Source organism: Thermobia domestica, chromosome 3 (assembly GCF_964235325.1).
Source record: "Thermobia domestica chromosome 3, izTheDome1.hap1.1, whole genome shotgun sequence".
NCBI classification, from domain to species: Eukaryota; Metazoa; Arthropoda; class Insecta; order Zygentoma; family Lepismatidae; genus Thermobia; species Thermobia domestica.
Genome location: NC_137456.1, coordinates 69,872,936 through 69,895,747, shown reverse-complemented (window position 1 = coordinate 69,895,747; position 22,812 = coordinate 69,872,936). Strand labels below are relative to the sequence as shown.

Below are 22,812 nucleotides of genomic sequence, written 5' to 3'. Positions count from 1 at the left end.
GTCGACTTATCACTTTTATAGTGAACCATTTTCTTTCATAATAATAATAATAATGGAGGAAATGTCACATACTTTTTGTAATTTCGATGTTATAACTCGTTTTCCGATTTATCATTTTGCTCTCTTTACATCGGAGATTCTTTCACTTTTCATGTGGTACAGAAACGCGATTCAAAGAATCAACCTATGGATTGCCAAATACCATTGGCTAAATTAAACAGATATTCTATGGATTAAAATAAAATCGATTCAAGAATCGTTAGGGAGTGTTTATGTTCAGCGAAGATTTACTAACGCCACCGAGAAGCCTTATACTGTTTAATTATATTGCGGAGCAGAATCGCTTTACATTACCGACCAAAATGGAAGACTCTTTTAAGCATTAATAGCGGCTTAATTTAGAGTGTAATTCCACAATTGAGTCTGGTAAATGCACTACATCCAAACAATTTCACAATTAAATATTACTTGTGTGACACATCTGCCACTTTATCGAAACAAATACTGCATTGTTATATATCATTATCAGGGATTTATTTGTAGCCAGGGAAATCTGGGAATTTACCCCCTTCTAAGTCTTGACTTCCCTGCCTCTAAGTTCAATCCAGTCTTCCTAGCCTGGAAAAATATTTTCCCCCTTTCATAGGCTACATAATCTGTTATAAAGTACAATAATTCAACTTCATGTTTTAGTAGCAATTCATTACAAATATTCCCACCTTCTACTAAATTCACAAATAAACTACTGATCATAATTGACCTTTTTGTTTTTTGAAAAAACGGACGCATGTCAAGTTTTGGTAGAAATGATGTTAACAACTCTATTGTGTTTGCTACGCGTAGAGACACATTTTGTGAGATAACTGCACCTGGCAAGCTATTGCCTATACGGGGCCGCGGTGGCTCAGTAGTAGAGCGTTCACCTCTGGTGCTTGGGGCCTCGGGTTCGATCCCAGTCCCCTCCAAGTGAACTTTGTGGTGGACAAACAGTGTGCGTGGGTTTTTTGGGGGTTCTCCCGTTTCCTCCCACTTTCTTCATTACAGCATTTCATTCATTACTCATCGTCACCGTATCCTTTAGCCAAACCGGCATAACCATGGGACGTAAAACTTAAAGATTTCATTTCATTTTCTATTGCCTATACACTTAATATATTAATAGTAAATAGACGTTTTTGGATAAACTATAGTTTATTGAACCATAGATTTATAAAATTTATGGAAGAAATATTAATGTTATTTCAAAACAGCGATATATAAATAGTGGTACATTAGAACAGGGAGTACTTTCGAACTTTCAATTTATTTCTGCTGTCACGAAAAATAAAGACTTTATGTCATGGTGTTGGCAATACGCCGCTGGTAGTTTGTCATTAGTTTTCAGACATATTGGTTGCACGGTTGTCACAGTAAATCTCATAATAGAAAATCTGGGGTGAAAATTAAATGTTCGTGAAGAAAGTTATAAGGATTTGGTGGGAACATCGCACACAGATAGAAGGTGTGTAATCCTTTTGTCGTTATTCCATTGTGCTAAAGATACACATTTTTTTTTTTTACAGTCAACATTTTCTGTGTATGTAGCATGTAGCAGGGACGTAGCTAGGGAGGGACACGGGGGCACCGCCCCCCAAATCTTGGTTTCGCACCCTCAAATATTTATTTAATATTATGTTACAAATTGTTTTTATCCTACAATAAATGAAAAAAATTATCCCTAGTAAACTGAAATGATTCATACTTCTAAGAAAAGGTTATTTTTAAAACACATTTATAGGCTATTTTTTAAACATTAAGTGAACAGTAATGTGAGTATAAGATCAGTAACTTTGGGGCTGGGAGTCGTCTAAGTAAAGGGTCCAAATTGATGAGTTGAGATGCAGGATGAGACATAGTGCAGCTGGTAGAGTATGTGAAAATATTTTTATGTGCAAAATTATAGCGGCTGAGCGCCATATGGAACGGAGGGTGAGGGGGTCAAATTTGGTGGGAGAAGGGCTATGTTACGTTATAGAAATATATCAAATAAACTGTTCTTAAACAGTCAATTATGAACTTTAGTGATCGTTATCTGTACTTATTTGGAAAATTTAGGACCATCTTTATAGTTATTTACGAAAATTTAGGAGAATGATGACAACATTGTGAACGAGTTTGTCAGAAAATTCTGCAAGGAAAATATATCTGTAATTGGTGGCATTCAAGCATGTCATCCTAAAACAAAGCTGTTCTTGATGGAGGAGGCAATGGAAGAGTGTGCTACGCAATTCGAAATAGATTTTCCTGAATATGAATTTGTTATTGTAAAAATTACGTAGAATCTCTTATTGAGAAAGAAATTACAAATATCTCGTACCTGCGAGCTATTCTGCCCAAGGCAATTTTTCCCCAAATTACGAATTTGCTGGAAACAGTCTTGCGCTACCTGTGTTATCAGCTTCTTGTGAGTGTTCTTTCAGCGTGCATAAGACTCTCAAATCCAGTGGCGTATTTACGATTTTGTTTCGGGGGCCTTGGTAACTTTAGTCCTGGAAATATGAAAATTCTGCAAGATATGTCATTTACTTTAATATAGTAAATAAAATTTCGTGGGGAGGGCTTAAGCCCAGAGCCCACCTAAATACGCCACTGATCAAATAATATCTTCGTTATAAGTCTGGTCAGGACAGAACATCAGCATTAACCGCACTTGAAATAGAACAAGAGGTAGCCTCTATGCTTGAAGAAGATAAAATTATTGACATAGGCCTATTCAGAAAGTCGTCGCAGATGCGTTACAGTTTGTGTCCAGCAAGTAATTTGTAAATGCAATGCGGCAGAACCTCGTCAGGTGGATGCAAGAACAGCATAAAAAGTGGTGGTGTAACATTAGACTAATATTTTACCAATTATTATTTTATATTTTTTTCGTTGATTAGATTTTTTATGCGTACGGACGTTCAAGTATTGTAGGCCTCTTTAATATTCATATGTTTGAGACGCACGGAAGACGTTAACGATTTTCTGAACAATAAAAATGAATATGAAAGAACTCAAGATCTTTAATAAATGCTAAAGTTTGTTAATGCTTATTAAATTTACACGATTGTCAGTTGAAATTATATTGAAGTTTATTAGTCTAGTATAGGCTATAATGTTTCTTTGTGCGTTCAGTTTAGGTAACCTCATGGAAGTCATGTCACTTTTTTAGGGTAGTTAATGTATTACCTGTCACCTATTACTTACTATATTATTTGTAACTATTTTCTCAAGCTACAAAGCATATAAAGGTACAAGGCAAAAATGTACGTATATACAGGGTGTTTCAAAACAACACCGACAACGTTTGGGAGGTGATTCCTGACACCAAGATAAGACAAAAAGTATAGACCAACCTGGGTGCACAAGTGCTTTCTTTCGGATTTATGCCGGAAATAAATTTTGTAGAAGCATAGCTCAAAGACTATGCGACCTACCGTAGTCGGTTCAAGACTTCACTTAGGAACTAGTATGTGCTCTAACCAAATATCCAAGTTTCAGAATCCTGCGGTACTTCCACAACAATTTTTATAGAGGGAGTTTGGCTACGTGCATGGAAGGGGGAGGACCGCTTTCATGAGTGCAGATTAATTTTACGAGGGTTTTCTCGTAAGGGACAAATGCGCATCCAGACATGCCACATATACGAAAGTAAAAAAAAAAAAAAATCGAGAATGCTATTTAGGAGTGTCAGGGCAGGAGCATAGTCGATAGAGCATGAAAAGAATAGTGCTAGAATAGAACGATGTGAGATTGGCTTCCATAATGGATGGACTCATTTCTGGTCATATTAACCGCTTTTACATATTTCCCTACTATGTTATGTACTCTGTTAATTATATGATGGAATTTCAAATAACCCAGTGTATATTCCATGTAAGAAATTCGCCAGTTTTGCATTTCATTTTTTTAGGGTTATTTCTCAAAAGAACTAGTCTTGTAATACTAGTGTAATTTAAAAAAAAAAAAATCAGATATTGCACAATTGTATATAGCATAAAGTGGTGGTGTAACACTTACTCGTACATTTTTCCTTATGAGAAAATATAAATATTGACATTAGTATTTAGATATTACTTTTATCATTAAGTTTGTATCTCTACTGTATTATATTTTATAACTTGTAAAAAAAGTTACAAGTCTTCTTGGGCTTTATGCAGGGTCGTTTTGTAGTATAAGTAGCGTCATACTAAAAGCCTGACTACTGCAAGAAACATATGTTAGTCGAACTCTTTAGTATGGCTCTAATCACGCTTCAGAACGCCTCTGCGTAGTAACGACACATTGCTTTTAAACTTATCTAGAGGTTTTGAGACTTTGACATGTTGTGGAAGTGCTGTTGTCCTGGCAACACTACTGGTATCATTGGTTGTTATTCACGTACTTTTCTAGTTTGGTGTTATGATGGAAAGCGTCAAAAACGTTTATCCCGTAAATACAAATTTAGAAGAAGTGGTGTTTTGTGAAAGAGTTATGTGCATATTTAGTGCTGATCAGACAGATCATTAAGTTTCTTATTTATATTAGTTTATTTCAGAAAATATTCATGAAGTAAGCGTGGAAAATGAAACCTCAGTTCTCGTCCAGAATTCGAAATTCAGACTACCAAACATTATGTCGCTTGTGTTTGATAAACACAAGTATGAAATTAAGCATATTTTGTGAAGAAGGAATTCGACGAGAATTAAAGGAGAAAATTCTAAATTGCCTATCCTTGGTGGTAAGTATAATAGTTATCCAGTGCAACCAATAGCAAATAAATTCGTAAGTACTTATGTTGTTGCTTGAAATTGATTAGAAATTAGTTTTAACACATTTTGTGTTCTGACACGTTACGAAGTAAAAATAACAATAATAATAAAAGAAGAAAATATTGGGCTGTTTTTTTTTCGGAAAACTTTCAGGTTAAGTATAAGTTTAACAGTTCTTAAGGTAAAAGTGGGCTGTTTTTTTCGGAAAAATTTCAGGTTAAGTACAAGTTTAACAGTTCTTAAGGTAAAAGTAAGATGTCAGGAACTTGTTTAGGCATTAGTGCCGTATCGCCGGACCACTTTGAAAACTGCAAAAAAGCTCCAAAATGTATTGCATTCGGTTATATTTTGTTGGATTACATGAAGTTACGTTAGATGACGTTACTTTACGTTAGACATTCCAAAAACACAAACCAACCTGTGCTAGGTGGGCACTAAAACACGAATGCTATCTAATGGAGTCGGCAGGAGCGTAGCAGAGGGGTCCAGCGGAGCGAGGTCGTGCGTCCGAAGGAAGCAGGCGCATCAGCGACAGTGGGTATACACGTAAGCGAGGATAGTGGCAACATGGGTTTTGGCGGTCATAAAAATTTCAATAGCACTTGTGATGGTTTCATACTTACAACGCTTCACTTTTTAACATACATTACAGCTTCTGTACACTATGCAGAAATACAATCCCGTTCAGTTAGAAGTCACTTATCTTCAAAAGGTTTTTAAACTTTTCCAGTTTGAGGAAAAAAATCGTGTACAAGAATTTCCTCGGGTTTCTTTTCCTTAAATAAATACTCCGCTAAATAGCCCTCGAAATGCTCTTCCTTCTTCACCAACGCCATGCCTTTCGTATTACTATATCATAAGAAATGTACCTCTCTGCAAAATAGTCCTTCCGCCCCCACATACTGTGCCGCTTACATCAAAATCAACCAACAAAAACAACAACTTTCTTCACTTTTACTATTTCACTTATCTCACTTTCACTCGTTCCTACTCACAAACTTCTCCAATTGACCCGGTAAATTTCGAAAAATCGGTCCGGCGATAAGGCACTTAACCCCTTGTTTATGTAGGCACCATACTTCTATATGTAGTAACAGGGGTGGAACGATGTAAGTGTTATTACAATATAATTGACCATAAGGTGGATAAATTACGTAGAACATCAACATTCTTTACTATCTTATATACACACCGCCTGTTGTGTTTAAAAGAAATATTGAATGTAAATATCGCCGAGGTAATAGTTAAAAATAGCTACGTATCTCCCGTGCACGAGAATACTTCTTACGGATCATCCGTGCGAGGAAAATGGAAGTAGGAAAACAGTACTTTTTGTTTGCAAGTGTAATGTTACCAACGTCAAACCATTACAAGGGTTATGGTAGGGCTAAGATGAGAGAGTTTGATAACCATTACAAGGCATGTATTTGAGCGAAAATTATGAGTGAGTGTGATATCAAATGTTAGTTGCATTATCCTCGTTTATGCACATAATGTTCGTCGTTGACACGCCTCCTCCCTACGGACACGTTCCTGCGCCTGCCTCTGCCCTGACTTGGTTAGATAGCATTCTCACTTTTTGTGGTTACCTGGCACAAGTTGGTGTGTTTTTTGCACAGTTGTTTTTATGGCATACGTCTGAATACATATTCATACCCGTAAGGGACAGCCCTAAAATGAGTCAACTGCAACTCCTACTCTTAAAGGAACAACTTCCAAGGAACTACGACTCAATGATGGAAATAATTTTATATAATAGAAGAACACAATCATTTCCAGGGTAACGTCGTAGAGAATCATCTACAGCAAGGGAAGTCAAAGTTTTTTTTTTTTTTTTTTTTTTAATTTGACGGTCTATTTTTAAATTTTATGCATGTTGTTAGAACACAATGTCTCAACCCATTAGAAGCAATCTTTTTTCTTTATAATACAGCGTGTTCACAAAAATACTGTCATATTTTAAAGTGGTATTAAGCTACGTCGCTTTGGATAATCGTAATTACATGAAATTGGTTACATTTGAAGATATATATATATATATATATATATATATATATATATATATATATATATATATATATATATATGTGATTCCATTTCAAATCGTCCAGGGTGGTCCACACGACTGTCTCAGATTTAGTTTATTTTTTTTTATATGGAATCTACATGCAATATTATTAGACCCATATTTTTTTCTCTTTGCTGAAAAAAATTTTTTCTTCGATATACAGCCTTCCAAAATGGCTGCCCTCCTCTCGGATTGCTCGAAAAACTGAAAAAAATATCAAACTAAAAATTTTATTGTAGGGAAACGAGTGTACTTAGTAACATAATCGCAATAGCAGGAAGAGTATACAGTTGTATGTTTCGGTGGAGGACCAAAATTCGTTTATTGGTCCAATAGGAATCGCGCAATTCACTCGCAATGTTGCCAACTTTGGTGAAATTTTTGCTAACTTCATTTATTTTTCTGTCCTCACGAGTAATACCAACCATCTGCTTCTAGCATCGAAATCTACTCCATAAGGTCTCTTGAAAATGTAAAGGACTTACGTTTCTGATTATTACATTCCACGCTATAGCATGATGAAAAGCTGAAAATTTCATTAAGACGCCATGTTTGGACGCCATTTTCTCAAAAAACCCACCTTTTAAAAATTGATTTTTTTTACAACTATTGGAGAAGTACCGAAGTATTTAATATCCGTTAACCGTTCATGCGGCTGCAGCCCCTAACATTCGCAATTAATTATTGAAATTTCGATTTTTGTACTTGAAATGTAAATATTTCCTATGGGTATATAGGTCCTATACACAAGGCGATTTGAAAGGGAGTGTGGAAATTTTGAGGGATGAATCCTTACATCAAATCCAATAGAAAAGTTCCTATAAACATGAGTCGAATTCCGATTCGTTTTCGAGTTACAGGGTTTCCTACTCGGGACCCAAAATCGGCTCGGGACAATTGAAAATTAAATATATATTTCACATTAAATCAGAAACTGTGTGTTAAAGTTATGATGAAGTTCCGAAAGTTGATTTGTATCAATATGATGATTTTTACGTTAGTTCCAATTCGGTTGGCAGTGTTGCCAACTTGGTAGAACTTTTATTTGTTTCCAAGCGACACTACGTGGGTTTTATTTGATATTTGGTATTCATTAATGATTGTGAACATCACATGTAGCATAATTTTCCCACATCATCACAGTTTTCGAAAACTTACATGTATTTCATTAAAAGATATTATCTTTTGCGTTATTGATAGTTTTCGTGATTCGGTGTAGTGAACAGTGTTCTCTAGAACCATGAAAATTGTTTTCACTGGTAACATGACATTGTAGTGCACTAGTTAAAATTTTTTGTGTGAATAACAAAGGGGAAATCCTATTAAAGTAAGGACCGTATTAAATATGTTGATTATGCTAAAAGCCGTAAGAAGATTGTACACAGACAGAATTCTAGACAAAAAGTTTATCTTGCGGTAAAATATATGGATTGTGTACAGCGTGTCTGCCCAATCCTACTATTAGGGGAGGATGATTATTTGTGTCCTGTACACAAAGCGATTTGAAAAGCAGTATGAAAAATTTTGAAAGGTGAATGCTTCACCGTAGTCTAGGTTTCACCGATAACTGCCGTTTTAATGGCTACACATTCATGTTTAGCATGTTAACTGTCTGGTCAATGGTTTCCAAATCTACATTGAGAGGAACAGATTATCTTGCTGGTGCATAATTCCATATTTACACCTTTTTCCGTGGTCACCAATATCTCACACACATTCACGTTGTTCACGGTAAATATTCAAAGCACCGTTTACACAAATAATCATCCTCTCTTAATACTGCGTTTTGGCAGACGCGCTGTACGCAATCCATATATTTTACCGCAAGATAAAATTTTTGTCAAGAATTCTTACTGTATACAATCCTCTTATGCCTTTTAGAATAATCAACACATTTAATACGGTCCTTACTGTAATAGGACTTCTTGTTATTCACACAAACACTGTACTAGTGCACTATAATGTCATGTTCCCAGTTAAAACAATTGTCATGGTTCTAGAGAACACTAGGACGATGTTCACGACACCGAATCACGTAATGAACTGTTTCGTGGTTGCAGCAGAACTTTTTGAGCAAGTTCGAACTTGATGCATGGAGTTATGAGAGGTTTTGCAATAATAAAAAATAAATTTTCTTCTTCTTTTTATCATTATTATTATTATTATTATTATTATTACAACTTACACAGACGTAGTTTTTATTCGAGATTTTGGTTTTATTAATGATGGCAAACATCAAGTGAAATTCACTTAATGTTGCGAGCTATCAATAACGCGCGAGATAAAACCTTTTAATGAAATACATGTAAATTTTCGAAAACTGTGATGATGTGGGGAAAATTGTGTTTCATGTGATGTTTACAATCATTAATGAATACCAAATATCAAATGAAAAACATGTAATGTCATTTGGAAACAAATAAAATGCTACCAAGTTGGCAACACTGCCAACCGAATTGGAACTAACGTAAAAATCATCATATTTGATACAAATCAACTTTCGGAACTTCATCATAACTTTAACACATAGTTTCTGATTTAATGGGAAATATATATTTAATTTTCAATTGTCCCGAGCCGATTTTGGGTCCCGAGTAGGAAACCCTGTAACTCGAAAACGAATCAGAATTCGACTCATGTTTATAGGAACTTTTCTACTGGATTTGATGTAAGGATTCATTCCTCAAAATTTCCACACTCCCTTTCAAATCGCCTTGTGTATAGGACCTATATACCCATAGGAAATATTTACATTTCAAGTACAAACATCGAAATTTCAGTAATTAATTGCGAATGTTAGGGGCTGCAGCCGCGTGAACGGTTAACGGATATTAAATACTTCGGTACTTCTCCAATAGTTGTAAAAAAATCAGATTTTTAAAAGGTGGGTTTTTTGAGAAAATGGCGTCCAAACATGGCGTCTTAATGCAATTTTCAGCTTTTCATCATGCTATAACGTGGGATGTAATAATCAGAAACATAAGTCCTTTACATTTTCAAGAGACCTTATGGAGTAGATTTCGATGCTAGAAGCAGATGGTTGATATTGCTCGTGAGGACAGAAAAATAAAAGTTTGAAGTTAGCAAAAATTTCACCAAAGTTGGCAACATTGCGAGTGAATTGCGCGATTCCTATTGGACCAATAAACGAATTTTGGTCCTCCACCGAAACATACAACTTTATACTCTTCCTGCTATTGCGATTATGTTACTAAGTATACTCGTTTCTCTACAATAAAATTTTTAGTTTGACATGTTTTTCAGTTTTTCGAGCAATCCGAGAGGAGGGCAGCCATTTTGGAAGGCTGTATATCGAAGGAAAAAATTTTTTCAGCAAAAAGAAAAAATATGGGTCTAATAATATTGCATGTAGATCCCATATAAAAAAAATATATAAAATCTGAGACTATGATGGGGACCAATTGTGGTTTGCCTGGACGATTTGAAATGGAATCGCTCATATATATATATATATATATATATATATATATGGGTGATTCCACGAAAAAGGGAAATTTTCTGTCACGGGCATTTCTTCAAACTACTACTAGAAAGAATCACCTCATTTTTATTTTGTTTGGTAGTAACCGTCACAAAGTAGGTATGCCATGTATAACGGTTTGCAAATATAGCACGAAACATACGTAAAAAATTAATTATTACCCAATTTCTCAACACCGTGGGCTGTCACAGACTACAGTTGACTGATTTTAATCAATAAATTACAACTGAAGTCGCAAATCAAACATCATTTAATGGTAATTAAATGGAGGAGAACACTTCAATGTTTCGGCTTTGTGGAAAGTAAACCTTTATAACGATTATTTTCGAAAGCTTGACTATGCTTCGTTTCTGTCACCTCTATTTCGTCTCAACTCCATGGCAATAGAAAAAATTACCGTTGCTCTCAACAGATAGCATGGTCGTCCACATTGGCAACACCCACAAGAAGACAAGGCAGATATGTTTGACTGAAGAACAGAAAAAGTTGTGTGCATGTGTTAAAAGCTATAGGAAAAATATTTTTGTGTGTGGAAAGCAGGTGCGTATATTAATTGATACTCAACACCATGGTATTTATTACTGAATGTATTTGTATGGTATATACCTTCTTTCCCTTGAGGAACCTACGCCTTAACGTAGGAAATTCGTACACAATTACTCACATGTACTGGTTAAAAAGTGGGCCGGTAAAGATAAATTATATTCGATTTTCTCAACTCCGTGTCCATCTGAAAACTAAGGAATCCACGGTGTTGAGACAAGTTCACGGAGGTGATAATCCTATAGTGTTTGTTATGCTCATGCTCTTCCAAATATTTGTTCTTTCAATATATTGATAGAAATAAAGCTCGTTTATGGTCTAGTGACTAGTATGCTCGCCTTTCGTGCGTGGTTCTGGGTTTGTTTCCCGGTGGAAGCTCAAAATTAATGGTGTTTACTTCGCACAGTGAGGCAATTGAAAAACTCATTTGAGTAGAGATGTACTGAAACCTGATCGCGCAGACCACCGCAACGGTCGTAGGAGCCGACAGGCTGACCACGTGTCATTCACACTCAAAGGCCGGCTGGTGGGTCCTAGCCCATTTAAGGCGTGTTTCGCGGAAGTTCAGATTTGGGGCTGTAAGGTAGCCGGAGGTAAAACTTCAGTCAAGTCAAGATGGATGGTATCTGTTTTTAACTTATTGACGTCTCAATCTTATGATCAGCTAATTGTTTTCTTTTCAGGGATTGTCGAAGAGTCTGAGGGCAATGTACGGACAGTCAATTTTATGACGCGGCTCGGGAGGAATTTCTACTGGCCTACTAAACCTGACGTTTAAAAAGCGTTGACAGTTGTCATTCTGTGTAGACTAGAACAGCCCTTCCCTGTTTCCTCAAGACATTTCCTTCATTGGAGTGGAAAATGAGGGCTACTTAACAAAGAACATTGAATTATCCAAAGAAAACAGAAATGATGAGTGCCTTACACTGTCATTTAGTGTGCATTATACAGGGCGCTTCAAAACAATACCGACATCGTTTGGGAGGTGATTCCTAACACCAACTGCACGGTGATTCCTAACACCAACGGTATTGCACTTTCGACGTGTTGACTTGATCACACAGAGAAGACAGAAGGTTTACATAAGCTCAGAAAACAAATGAAGTAGACAATAGACAGGTTTAGTGACTACTTCATCCGTTTCGTAAGCTTATGTGAAAAGTTTGTCCTCTCCATATGATAGTCAACATATTGAAAGCGCAATAATTTTTCAATATTCGAGAAGTGTATGTGTATTTCTTTTTTTCCTTATTTACGTCACATATTCATATATATATATATATATATATATATATATATATATATATATATATATATATATATATATATATATATATACTCAATTTTGGAACTTTCATTAGATATATTTTCATATGTTTGCAGTATTTTCTGGAGTATTTTTGTATAACAAATTACGTGTCATCTAGTTTGTTAGAATTTTATTCAACATAAGAAGAATAATTCTAACTTACAAAAGCTATTGGAAAATTATTTCAATTTTTAAGTAAGTTATAAGCTTAATCACTTGTAAACCAAAACTTATCACCCAGATTTATCACGTTTCTCAACTCCACAGCAATTTTCAACTCCGTGTTAACTAATCTCAACTCCGTGACCTATGGTCTCAACTCCGTGGGTGCTGAAAAGTTTATTATTTTTTATTTACTACACCAATAACGATTCAGCTCTGATGAACACCTAATTAACATGTACTTAGTAGTAGTAAGTGCATGTGATATTTTTATCGAAATAGGCGACCATCAACGGAACAAAAATTTTCCAAGTGAAAATTTCCCTTTTTCGTGGAATCACCCATATATATATATATATATATATATATATATATATATACACTAAACTTCATGATGTCAGTTTTCGATGAAACTTGGTGTACATGTAGACCCCTATAAGAAATGATCATGCATCAAATTGTAAAAATGAAATCTTTGAGTTTTACGTCCCACGTTTATGCCGGTTAGGCTAAAGGAGACGATGATAATGAGTAATGAATGAAATGGTGGAATGAAGAAAGTGGGAGGAAACGGGAGAACCCCGAGAAAACCCACACACACGGTGTTTGTCCACCACAAAGTTCACTTGGCGGGGGCTGGGATCGAACCCAGGACCCCTAGCATCAGAGGTGAACGCTCTACCACTGAGCCACCGCGGCCCCATGCACCAGATTGTAGTCGTGTACCTCTTGTAGTTTCAGAGTACAGAGTGGTAAAAAAAAAAAAATGGACAAATTTTATTATTATTATTTTAAGAATCTTGTTAGCTTCAATTGGTCATATCTTCCGTAAATATTGAGCTAGAGAGAAAAATAATATACCATTTTGAAGAGGAAAGAATAGGCTACAAGATATGTCAGGAACATTTATTTGAAAATCAAAGATCGTTTTCCAGGAAGTCACGGAAAATTTTGGATCAGTGGTATCTCAGAAAGTGCCCATTTGACTTCCTTAAAATTGGGTACCAAGGTAGTTCCATATGTCCGGCATAAGTATACCAATTGTCAACTTGGGTCAAGAATGAGCCTGTAATCTACAATGATATTCGTGTGACCATGTCGGGAGAGACACCTGGGATGCCAGTGTGGCAATTGGCCAATTTGTTAATACTGGTGAAGTAAGGTGTAAGAAATATCTGTTACTGATCTGCTGAAAGTGATCAATTGTCAGTGGTGTCTGTATTGAAGCAGTCGACTGGCTTCTTCCACCTCATCTCTTTGTTACTGAACGTGCTGCATGTACGCCCAGTGCCGGATCTATGAACCGCAAGACCCCGCGGTACGGGGAAGGGGGAAGACCGTAAGGGGCCCAAGGGGTTTTAAAGGTCCACCTGCATCTTGCCTGTAACTACTAATTTTTAAAACACCTGAAAAGGAATATTTTCACAATAGTTTAATTACTTGAACCAAGTAATGAGCTGCCAGGACAGCACACATTTCAGCATGTTTGGTTTTTGATAAGTGAAAAATGGACGAAACCATTGATAACTCACTGGAGAGTGAAACGAAATTTGAAGCCTAGTTTTGGGCCCAGGTTCTGGGTAGACTTTTCGATTTACACTCACATCAGCATTTCAAGGTAGTAAAGAGCATGATGGAAGCTACGATGTAAATGTTTTCTCTTGTAGAGTTTTTAGCAAAATATGATCCTACAATGGCACGGGTAATCAGTCTCTCGAAAGCTAAGTTAAGTATCTCAGCTACGATATTCAAAATCAAATCATCCATTGCCTGTATGCAAACTTAGAAGCTACTTTGTTGATGGAAATTAAAAGTGTGTCGTTTTTCTCATTAATCATTGATACGAATCAAGATTTATCAAATAAGGATAAAATGAATTTCATTATTCGCTATATAAATTTTATAGAAGTAAACGATAGCTTAGAAAACAAAGTTTCTAGACGGGTCGAGATAAAGAATTTTTTAAAAGGATTTTTACATGTAAGAAATCCAACTGCATCCGGACTTTCAACTCTAGTGTTAAGTCATTTGGAGAAATTGGGATTGTCTTTGGAAAAATGCAGAGGGCAGGGATATGATGGCGCCGCTGTGATGAGTGGTGTTTACTCAGATGTTCAGAACAGACTTCAAGAAATTGAGAAATAAGCTATATATATTCACTGCGCGGTACAAAACCTAAACTTTGTCATTAATGATGCCGCCAAAGGTGTAAAAGAAGTTGCCAGTTACTTCACAACGCTTCAGGATTTGTATATATTGTTTGGCCAAAGTATAAATAGGTGGGATATTCTGTCATCATTGACAGAAGAATCAGATATCACTTTGAAAAAGGTCAGTCCAATCAGATGAGCCTCACGATATCAGTCCGTTGTAGCTATCAGGTTGAGGTATGCTGATGTAATGAAAACTCTCCGAAACGTTTCACACAGACAAGTAAGAAGGCTAAAGAGGTATCAGAAGCAGAGCGATTGGTGAAAGTCATGGATTTCTTCGATTTTGTTTGTCTGACTATAGTGCTGTCAAAAATGTTTTCACAACTGAACATCGCATCGCATCGCAACATCTCCGAACTAAACAAATTGACCTTGAGGAACATTTACGCACTCTTGAAGAGAGCCGAGAGGAATTGAAGAAAATAAGAAAAGAATTCCATCAAACAAAACAAGAGGCCACAGCTGTTGCTGCGAAGTGGAAAGTCAGCCCTGTGTTCGTTATAAAAGGGAACCCAAAGTGAAAAAACACTTCGATGAATTGGTAGAAGATCCTTGGTTTTCGGACACAGAGGCTTGCTCCAGGGTTGATGTGTACAATGCACTTCTAGATATCACGTACAGTAAAATAGAGAACCGTTTTACATCGTTACAGACAGTTCTAATTACAGACAATAATGATCTTCGTATGAATTTTCGATCACATTCCCCAAAGTACTTGTGAACCTTTCAGATGAAGAAATTTTAGTTAAGGCTGAAAAACTACGAAAGAAGAACCAGCAAGACATTGGCCCGTCGCTACCATTGGAATTAATTTCCCTTCACACTGGACTTAAAAACTATATTCCAAATATCAACACTATTCTTTAATTGGTGGTATTACTATACGTTGAGTTTAATACTATTTCCCCAAGTTATCCTAAAGTTTTGACTACTCTTACTTTATTCCCGATTTTATCCGTGGTTGTGGCTTCCGCTGGAAGGTCATTCTCAGTCTTAAAAAGGATCAAGGCCTATTTAATGTGTTCAATGACACAGGAGAAAATCAGTAATTTGGGAATGTTGGCAGTCAATCATGAGATGGCTTCGACCGTTGAAAAGAGAGATCATATACGGGAGTTTGCGGAAATGAAGTCGAGGAAGTAGGATTTCTTGTAGAACGTAACTGTTTGAATCTCTATTCCATAGCAAATAGAACACTGAATATTTCATTAATATGTACTATTAAAAGAGTATTGAATGTAAAGTTGGTCCTTTCAAATTTTATGCGGGGGTCCCGAAATTTCTAGATCCGACACTGTGTACACCAGTTGAAGTTATGGGATCAACACGAGAGATGATGTCACAAGCAGGCAGTGAAACAATATCTGGTTATACAAGGGAAGGTGCTTGTCCATGAGGTTTCCCTGCCCCTTCTATCCCCCCCCCCCATTGTTTAATAACTAAGCAACAACATATAGGTAGATTAACACAACCTATCATTAATGTCTAATACACTTTAACTGACAAAAAACAGTCACTTGTGCTTAGAGCAGAAGTTTTCGCATGTTGTAGCTACTGTACTCTGTATCCAGATGAATAATTGAAGAGGTGTTAGAATGTGGCCTTCTGTAGGGTGTTGCAGACTAGCTCGTGATGCCATGCACTTAATGGTAGCACCGATACCGTCACAAACATTTTTACCATGACCTGTTGCAAATAAATTCCATTCTACATGAATCTGAAAATCGTAGTAATGCATGCATAAATTTGAGATTTTTACAAGAAGTCATGGTAAAAATTTTTCACCTGGATACATAAAAATATCTCCGGCATACAATCATTTTATGTTTCGAAAGATGAGGTGAAATCTGTCGAAGAGTTGCTGAAAAGCACACTGGCAAGCGTTAAAACTATTACAGGCACAAGGAGCCATCATTACTCTTCTTCCATTGGCTCTGATAATGTGAAGATGAGCACTGTCCGGTTATGATTTATTAGGTTCATGCACAATATGTGTCTTCACAGTGTGTCTGACCCTGGATTCAGAAGCAAACGTGGCAACACACAACCAACTTGCTATGTTGTTGCTATTTATGATGACATGGTACTTATGATGTGTTGCAGAGTGCTGCGAACCAAAAGGTGATGGATTAGTGAACTTCATGTCAACAGGACCAGCAAGATCATTTCACTGGCCACGTTTGACAGACTCTGTTGGATTCCCTTGGAGCATATTCTTACGACAATTCCAGTTTCTGCTATTGTGTCAGGAAGTTGGTACAATTTTTGTCACTCGATATACAGAGTAGGTGCAACATGGGAAAACTTCTGCTCTGAGCACAAGTGACTGTTTTTTGGCAGTTAAAGTGTATTAGACATTAATGATAGGTTGTGTTAATCTACCTATATGTTGTTGTTAGTTATTAAACAATGTGGGGGGGGGGGGGGTAAAATGGGCAGAAGAGTTTAATACCTAGGTATGTTTTTTTGTTTTTTTCCAAAGTGTGTTCTGCAACAATGGTCACGTCACGAAATACATCTCTGTCAGCTTTCGTTGTACACAAATACCTTGCAATAACACGTTGAAATGAAATGAAATGAAATGAAATCTTTGAGTTTTACGTCTCACGTTTATGCCGGCTAGGCTAAAGGAGACGGCAATAACACGTTGAAATTTTGAGACATATTACATTATGGTCTACTTTGCAGTGTATGAAATTTGGCTTGGATATCGCTGGTTTCTTTTCAGCTACCATAATTTGAAAATCCACTATTTTCCGTAGACTTGTCATTTTTTTGTATTTTCATGTGTATGTACCTCAGTATATATGAAAGATGTGGACATGATGTGCTGTCTATGTGTTTAGCCTACATCAGGTTTACTAGAAAAACTATTATCCCATTCCTGAGAGGATTATATTTGGCATGGTGGGCATCTACAATACGTATCTTTTAACACGTTACATTTTTTTCACCACATTTTGAGATTTTTTTATTTTCCCGCAGAAACATGTTGTTGGTGTTTCGATACGCTGAGTGTGTTCTCTAAGTGGATGTTTCTAGATGGTAAAAATTTCATTGGACTGTGGGGAATAGTTTCGAAGTTATTAAGCCCTGAAGTTGGCTCTGAAGATTGATTTCCAAATGCGCGTTCCATTTTCCGGGTCTCACCACCTTCTTTCGTACGCTATAATTCTGGACCTAATACTTAGGGGAACCTAATAGTTTGTACATGAGCGTTCCAGACATAGTAGCATTGGTGTGCTAAATTTCAGGCAAATCTGAGACGATGAGCTGGAAACTTTTCTCAAACTGGTGCAATTGATGTGGAATGACCCTATATTATTTTTCTCTCTAGCTCAATGTTTACGGAAGATATGACCAACTGAAATTAATAAGATTCTACAAAAAGCATAAAATTTGTCCATTTTTACCACCCTATACTTTGAAACTACAGCGGGTTTAGGGCTACAATTTGGTGCATGATCATCTCTCATAGGGGCCTACATGTACGCCAAGTTTCATCAAATTCTAAGACGACGAGTTTCTCTCTCTCTCTCTCTGAAAATTTCGTTGATTTCACATGGAATGGCTCTAATGTAGGCCCCGCGAGTGGCGATACATACATGAAGACGATATTCTCATTGACGCACGCTCCTACATATCTGATGAAATGGGCTGGATGGCAGCACTGATACGAACTTGCACTTCCTGCAAGTTTTGAGGCAGTGGGGTTATATAGACACAATCTTTTACGTAACTCCATAAAAAGTAGTCACATACCGTCAAGTCAGGCGGCCACTTGTAAAAGACATTGTCATAATTTCCGTCACGTCCAATCCGTCTTCCTGGAAGCCGCTAATTCAGATGTTCTCGAACATGTGAATGCCAGTGAGGAGGTGCTCTATCTTGTTGGAAAATAAAATCGTTGCCTTCTAATTGTGGAAATAACCAATTAATGAACATGTCAAGATAAGTTGGACATGTGACAGTGGCCTCTCGAAAGAAAAGACCATAGACTTGATGTTTTGATACGGCACAAAGGATATTTACTTTAGGGGAGTCTCTTTTCAACTTCCAAAATGGTATGTGCATTCTCGCTTTCCCAAATCCTAATATTATGCCTGTTCACTTTTTCACTGATGTGGAATGTTGCCTCATCACTGAAAATTATTTTTCCTGATAGTTCTTCATTATCCTCCGTTAGTACCATAAAATATTCACAGAAATCTAATCGTTTTACAGTGTCATCAGGTTTCAACTTATGCACTAATTGCAGTTTGTAAGGGTGAAACTACACAGGATTTTAGATCCAGTGGATTAAGGGATGTTCAACTGCAGACTAGCTCTACGGACAGACTTCTTAGGGCTACGTACAAATGCCTTCCACACTTGTTCCACAACTGCCGCATTGACCTATGGTCTCCCTGAATGGCCTTTTCTTTGATGATATATGCAGCCACGATACCACTTCAAAATGGACGTGTGTATAGGAGCCTAATGTTGAAACCTTCGCCTAAAAGCAAGCTGAACCTGCACAGACTCTGCGTATTGTGGTATTCCAAAACACACCAAGTTTGTTCTTGTGGGGTCGTCATAACTCCTTAAAACTTATTTTTTAATAACGACACAACACAATGAAAGGAAATAAAATTAGCACATTACGGCGTAACATTACAAAAACATAAAAGCTTCCCAAGTGACCTCCAGCAAAGGCAGCAACTGCCTGCTAAATATCCAACAATGGACCCATATTGACTAATCACAAAATAAACATAAATGAATTTACCTTTTCTGTGTTTGATCCCACCCATTATTGACTATGTTGTTCATTGTTGACACCCACAAAAATATTTGACTTTTTCTTTCAAATGTGAACAATTTCATATATGATTATCTAAAGCGACGTAATATCACTTCTAAGTAATTATGATAGTACTACCTGAACCTGCGCTCTTTACGCAGCATATCATTCGCATATGAGCATAAATATCCTTCTCATTCCTCACATCTGTACATGTCCCTTTACAGACACAAGTGAAAGAAGTCTTGAAAGAAAAGTCGGAAAGGCGTATCATAAAGGGGAGATTTTATCGATTATTTTTTTCGCAATATCTCGCACCGTTTGCAAGATTTGAGCTTACTTCCGGTTGAAGTTTCTAATCCATGCATGACCAGTGTTTTCTTTCTTCTTGCATGCAGTATGTAATAAGCAAATACATTACATACACAATTAATTATAATGGTAGTTATATATGATGTTCATTGGGCAAAACATTCCAAAAATAAAGAATCATCTTAGACTGGAGAAATGGTTATCCTTCCTTTTTCATTATTATTTGGCCATGAAACAAACGCCTGATGCATATGCAACTCATATATACAATAGTGTGGTGTTAGAATGTATAACGCGTAGGATATGATGCTTTAGTTTTTTTTTTAATTTCAATGCTTCCAGTGTACTCTAAAAAGTGTAATAAAGAAATAATGGCTATTTTTTTTTAAAAAAAAATATTCAATTAGAACTGAACAATCTACGCAAAATTTCCAATTGATCAGTGAAACCGTCATTTTTCTAGAGCCTGTAATTTCCGAGATCTCATTGTCGAAAGGGTTGACCACAAACATATAAACGTCCACAACATATAGTTTAAAAGAACTCGGAAGATGGAAGCACAATTCACGTGCATTGATTTTAGAGAAAGCTTATAAAATACAAAGGCTTTGAACAATAATTTTATATCATAAACTTCATGAAAAAGATCTAGTTAACTGATTTATTTAAAGTACACATATTTAAAATGTTTGTCTCTGTTAAATGTGAAATCACACATAACCGTAAATGAAAGATTTGAAAGCCAAAGTTATAGGTTGGAGCTCAGGCGCTTTTAATTGCTATTGTAGCATTTTAATAGATAGATTTTTGTGGACACGCTTTATATATACAGGGTAACTGGTAATTCGATGCATTTCTTGCAAGGAGATATTCTACAAAAAATTTGGAACATTTTCACTTATGTGAAGCGGGGGTCGCAAATCAATAGTTTCTGAGTAATTTGCACATGTGTGATTTCTTTCAAAATTTACCGACTAACGAGAGGTTCGCGAAAAAGTTTGACCCTGACCCACTGCTAAAGATCGTAGAGCGATGAAATTTTACATGTGTAATTCTGCATATATGTGTAGGTCATGTGGTAATGTACAACCCGTAACTTTGCACTGTTGCTGTGTTATAGGTCCGAACGTGAAGTAAGACGTTGTGGTCCAAAATCCATTATTGCACCTCAGAAAGCAGCGTGGCAACATCGCACATGTACTTGTCCCTAGAAAATGACTGCATGGTTGGGAAGAGATGGAATGAAGATGGTGTGCTGTCAAGAGAAAATGCGAACTATGACGGATTTCACACCTAGGACCGTAGATGTGTCTGGCCAACATTCGAACAGTGAACGGGTGCCTTGTTTTCCAGGGGGCGGACACCATTTATCACCATGCCATGCTCTGGGATTTCACAGAATCCCGCAACGTACGCACGAGTGAGGCATAGTATATCATGGTAATTGTGGAATCCTTTGCCTAGAAGGCAAGTAGTAGTTCTCTATACTGATCCCAAATAAATGTGATTGTCACTTTGGTCGCTCAGAGTTGAACACGGACTTCCTTCGGTGGAGGTACACCAGCACGCTGTCATTGGTTTGACTAGGTTTTCCCTGGTTTTCTTCGCTCCCACCAGGCGAAGTCAGGGATGATACCTTCTAGAAGACCATTGCCTGTTCCTTCGAAGTTGGAGGCCTGAACCCTTCCTTGAGTCATTCCCTTGCATAAATACATAAATAAACAAAGAAAGATACAGCAATCGAATACATTGCTTTAGTAACTCAGAACGTGGAAGTCCGTGTTCAAATCTGAGCGACCAAAGTGGTGATCACGTTTATTTGGGATAAGTATGAGGTATTACTACTTAAATTCCAGGCAAAGTGTATCACAATTGCCAGGATATACTATGCCTCACTGCTGGGTGCGTTGCGGGATGCTGTGAAATTCCAGAGCGTGGCATACTGACAAAAGGTGTCCGCTTCATAGAAAACAACGCACCCGTTCACTGCTCGAATGTTGGCCAGACAGATGCACGACCTTGGGTATGAAATCCATCATAGTTCGCGTTTTCTCTTGACCGCACATCATCATCATCCTTCCACCTGTTCCCAACCATGCAGTCATTTCCTAGGGGCAAGTACTTGTGTAATGTTGCCTCGCTGCTTTCTGGGGTGTAGTAATGGATTTTGGACCACAACACCTTACTTCACGTTCGGACCTATAACACAGCAACGGTGCATAGTTACGGGCTGTGCATTACCACTTGACCTACGTACGAGTGTAGAATTACATATGTAAAATTTAATTGCTCTACGACTTTAGAAGTAGGTCAGGATAAAACTTTCTCGCGGACCTCTCGTTAGTCGGTAAATTTCAAAGAAATCACACATGTGCAAATTACTAAGAAAAACTTGATTTGCGAACCCCGGTTCATGTAGGTGAAAATGTTCCAAAGTACTTGTAGAATATTTCCTTGCAAGGAATGCATCGAATTATCAGTCATCTTGTATACACCTGCAAAATTACCATGTTTATTAACAAGAGGGAAGAAACATTGAAATGTTTTTTTTCTTTCCGTGTTCGTCATTCAGATTATTAAAAATCAAAATAGTATAGTTAGATTTAAACCTATAAACACTGAAAGGAATTTTAGCCAATACCGTATAAAAATCATTTTGTTAATAAAAATAAAACTCTTGAAGTGGAGTTTACCAAATATGGTGTTCTTGTAAAGACTCGTGTATAGGTATGACTAAATGAATTGGAAGAACTATACGGAAAATCACTAAGTAGATCCAGAGAAGACATACAAACTATCACCGACCTATCTACGAAAATCTACATGTACAGCGGTGGACACTTCTAAATGGTACAGCCATATGGAGATTTACGGCTAAGGTGTACCATTTAGAAGTGTCCACCGCTGTACAACACAGGACTTAACACTCTTCACCGTTCATCTTGAATCGAAAGAAAAATATTTGAAATCTATTTCATTAGAATGAAAACATGCCAACTGAACACTGAAAAAGGTAATTTGGACAAATTTTGGAATAATATCACTACAAATTTGAAGCACAAAAATTAAAGATCTAATTAATTAGTATAACAAGTCTATTTTTAAAGGCCACCGCGGTATAGTGGTGGATCTCTAATTTATGGTGCATGGG

The 22,812-nt window shown here is 36.8% G+C and overlaps 1 protein-coding gene across 2 annotated transcripts in view; it reads left to right on the top strand.

Annotated features, from left to right (window-relative positions):
- Positions 1 to 4,330: 4,330 nt before the first annotated feature.
- LOC145680486 (uncharacterized) overlaps positions 4,331 to 22,812 on the top strand; it is a gene marked incomplete at its 3' end in the record, with an annotated part of 146,248 nt that continues 127,766 nt past the window's right edge. Inside the window, 1 exon segment of one of the 2 annotated variants that reach the window (XM_081751062.1) lies at positions 4,331 to 4,738. In XM_081751062.1, the coding sequence (XP_081607188.1) occupies positions 4,583 to 4,738 (156 nt within the window). In that variant the 5' untranslated portion in view covers positions 4,331 to 4,582. 2 annotated transcript variants of the gene reach the window in all.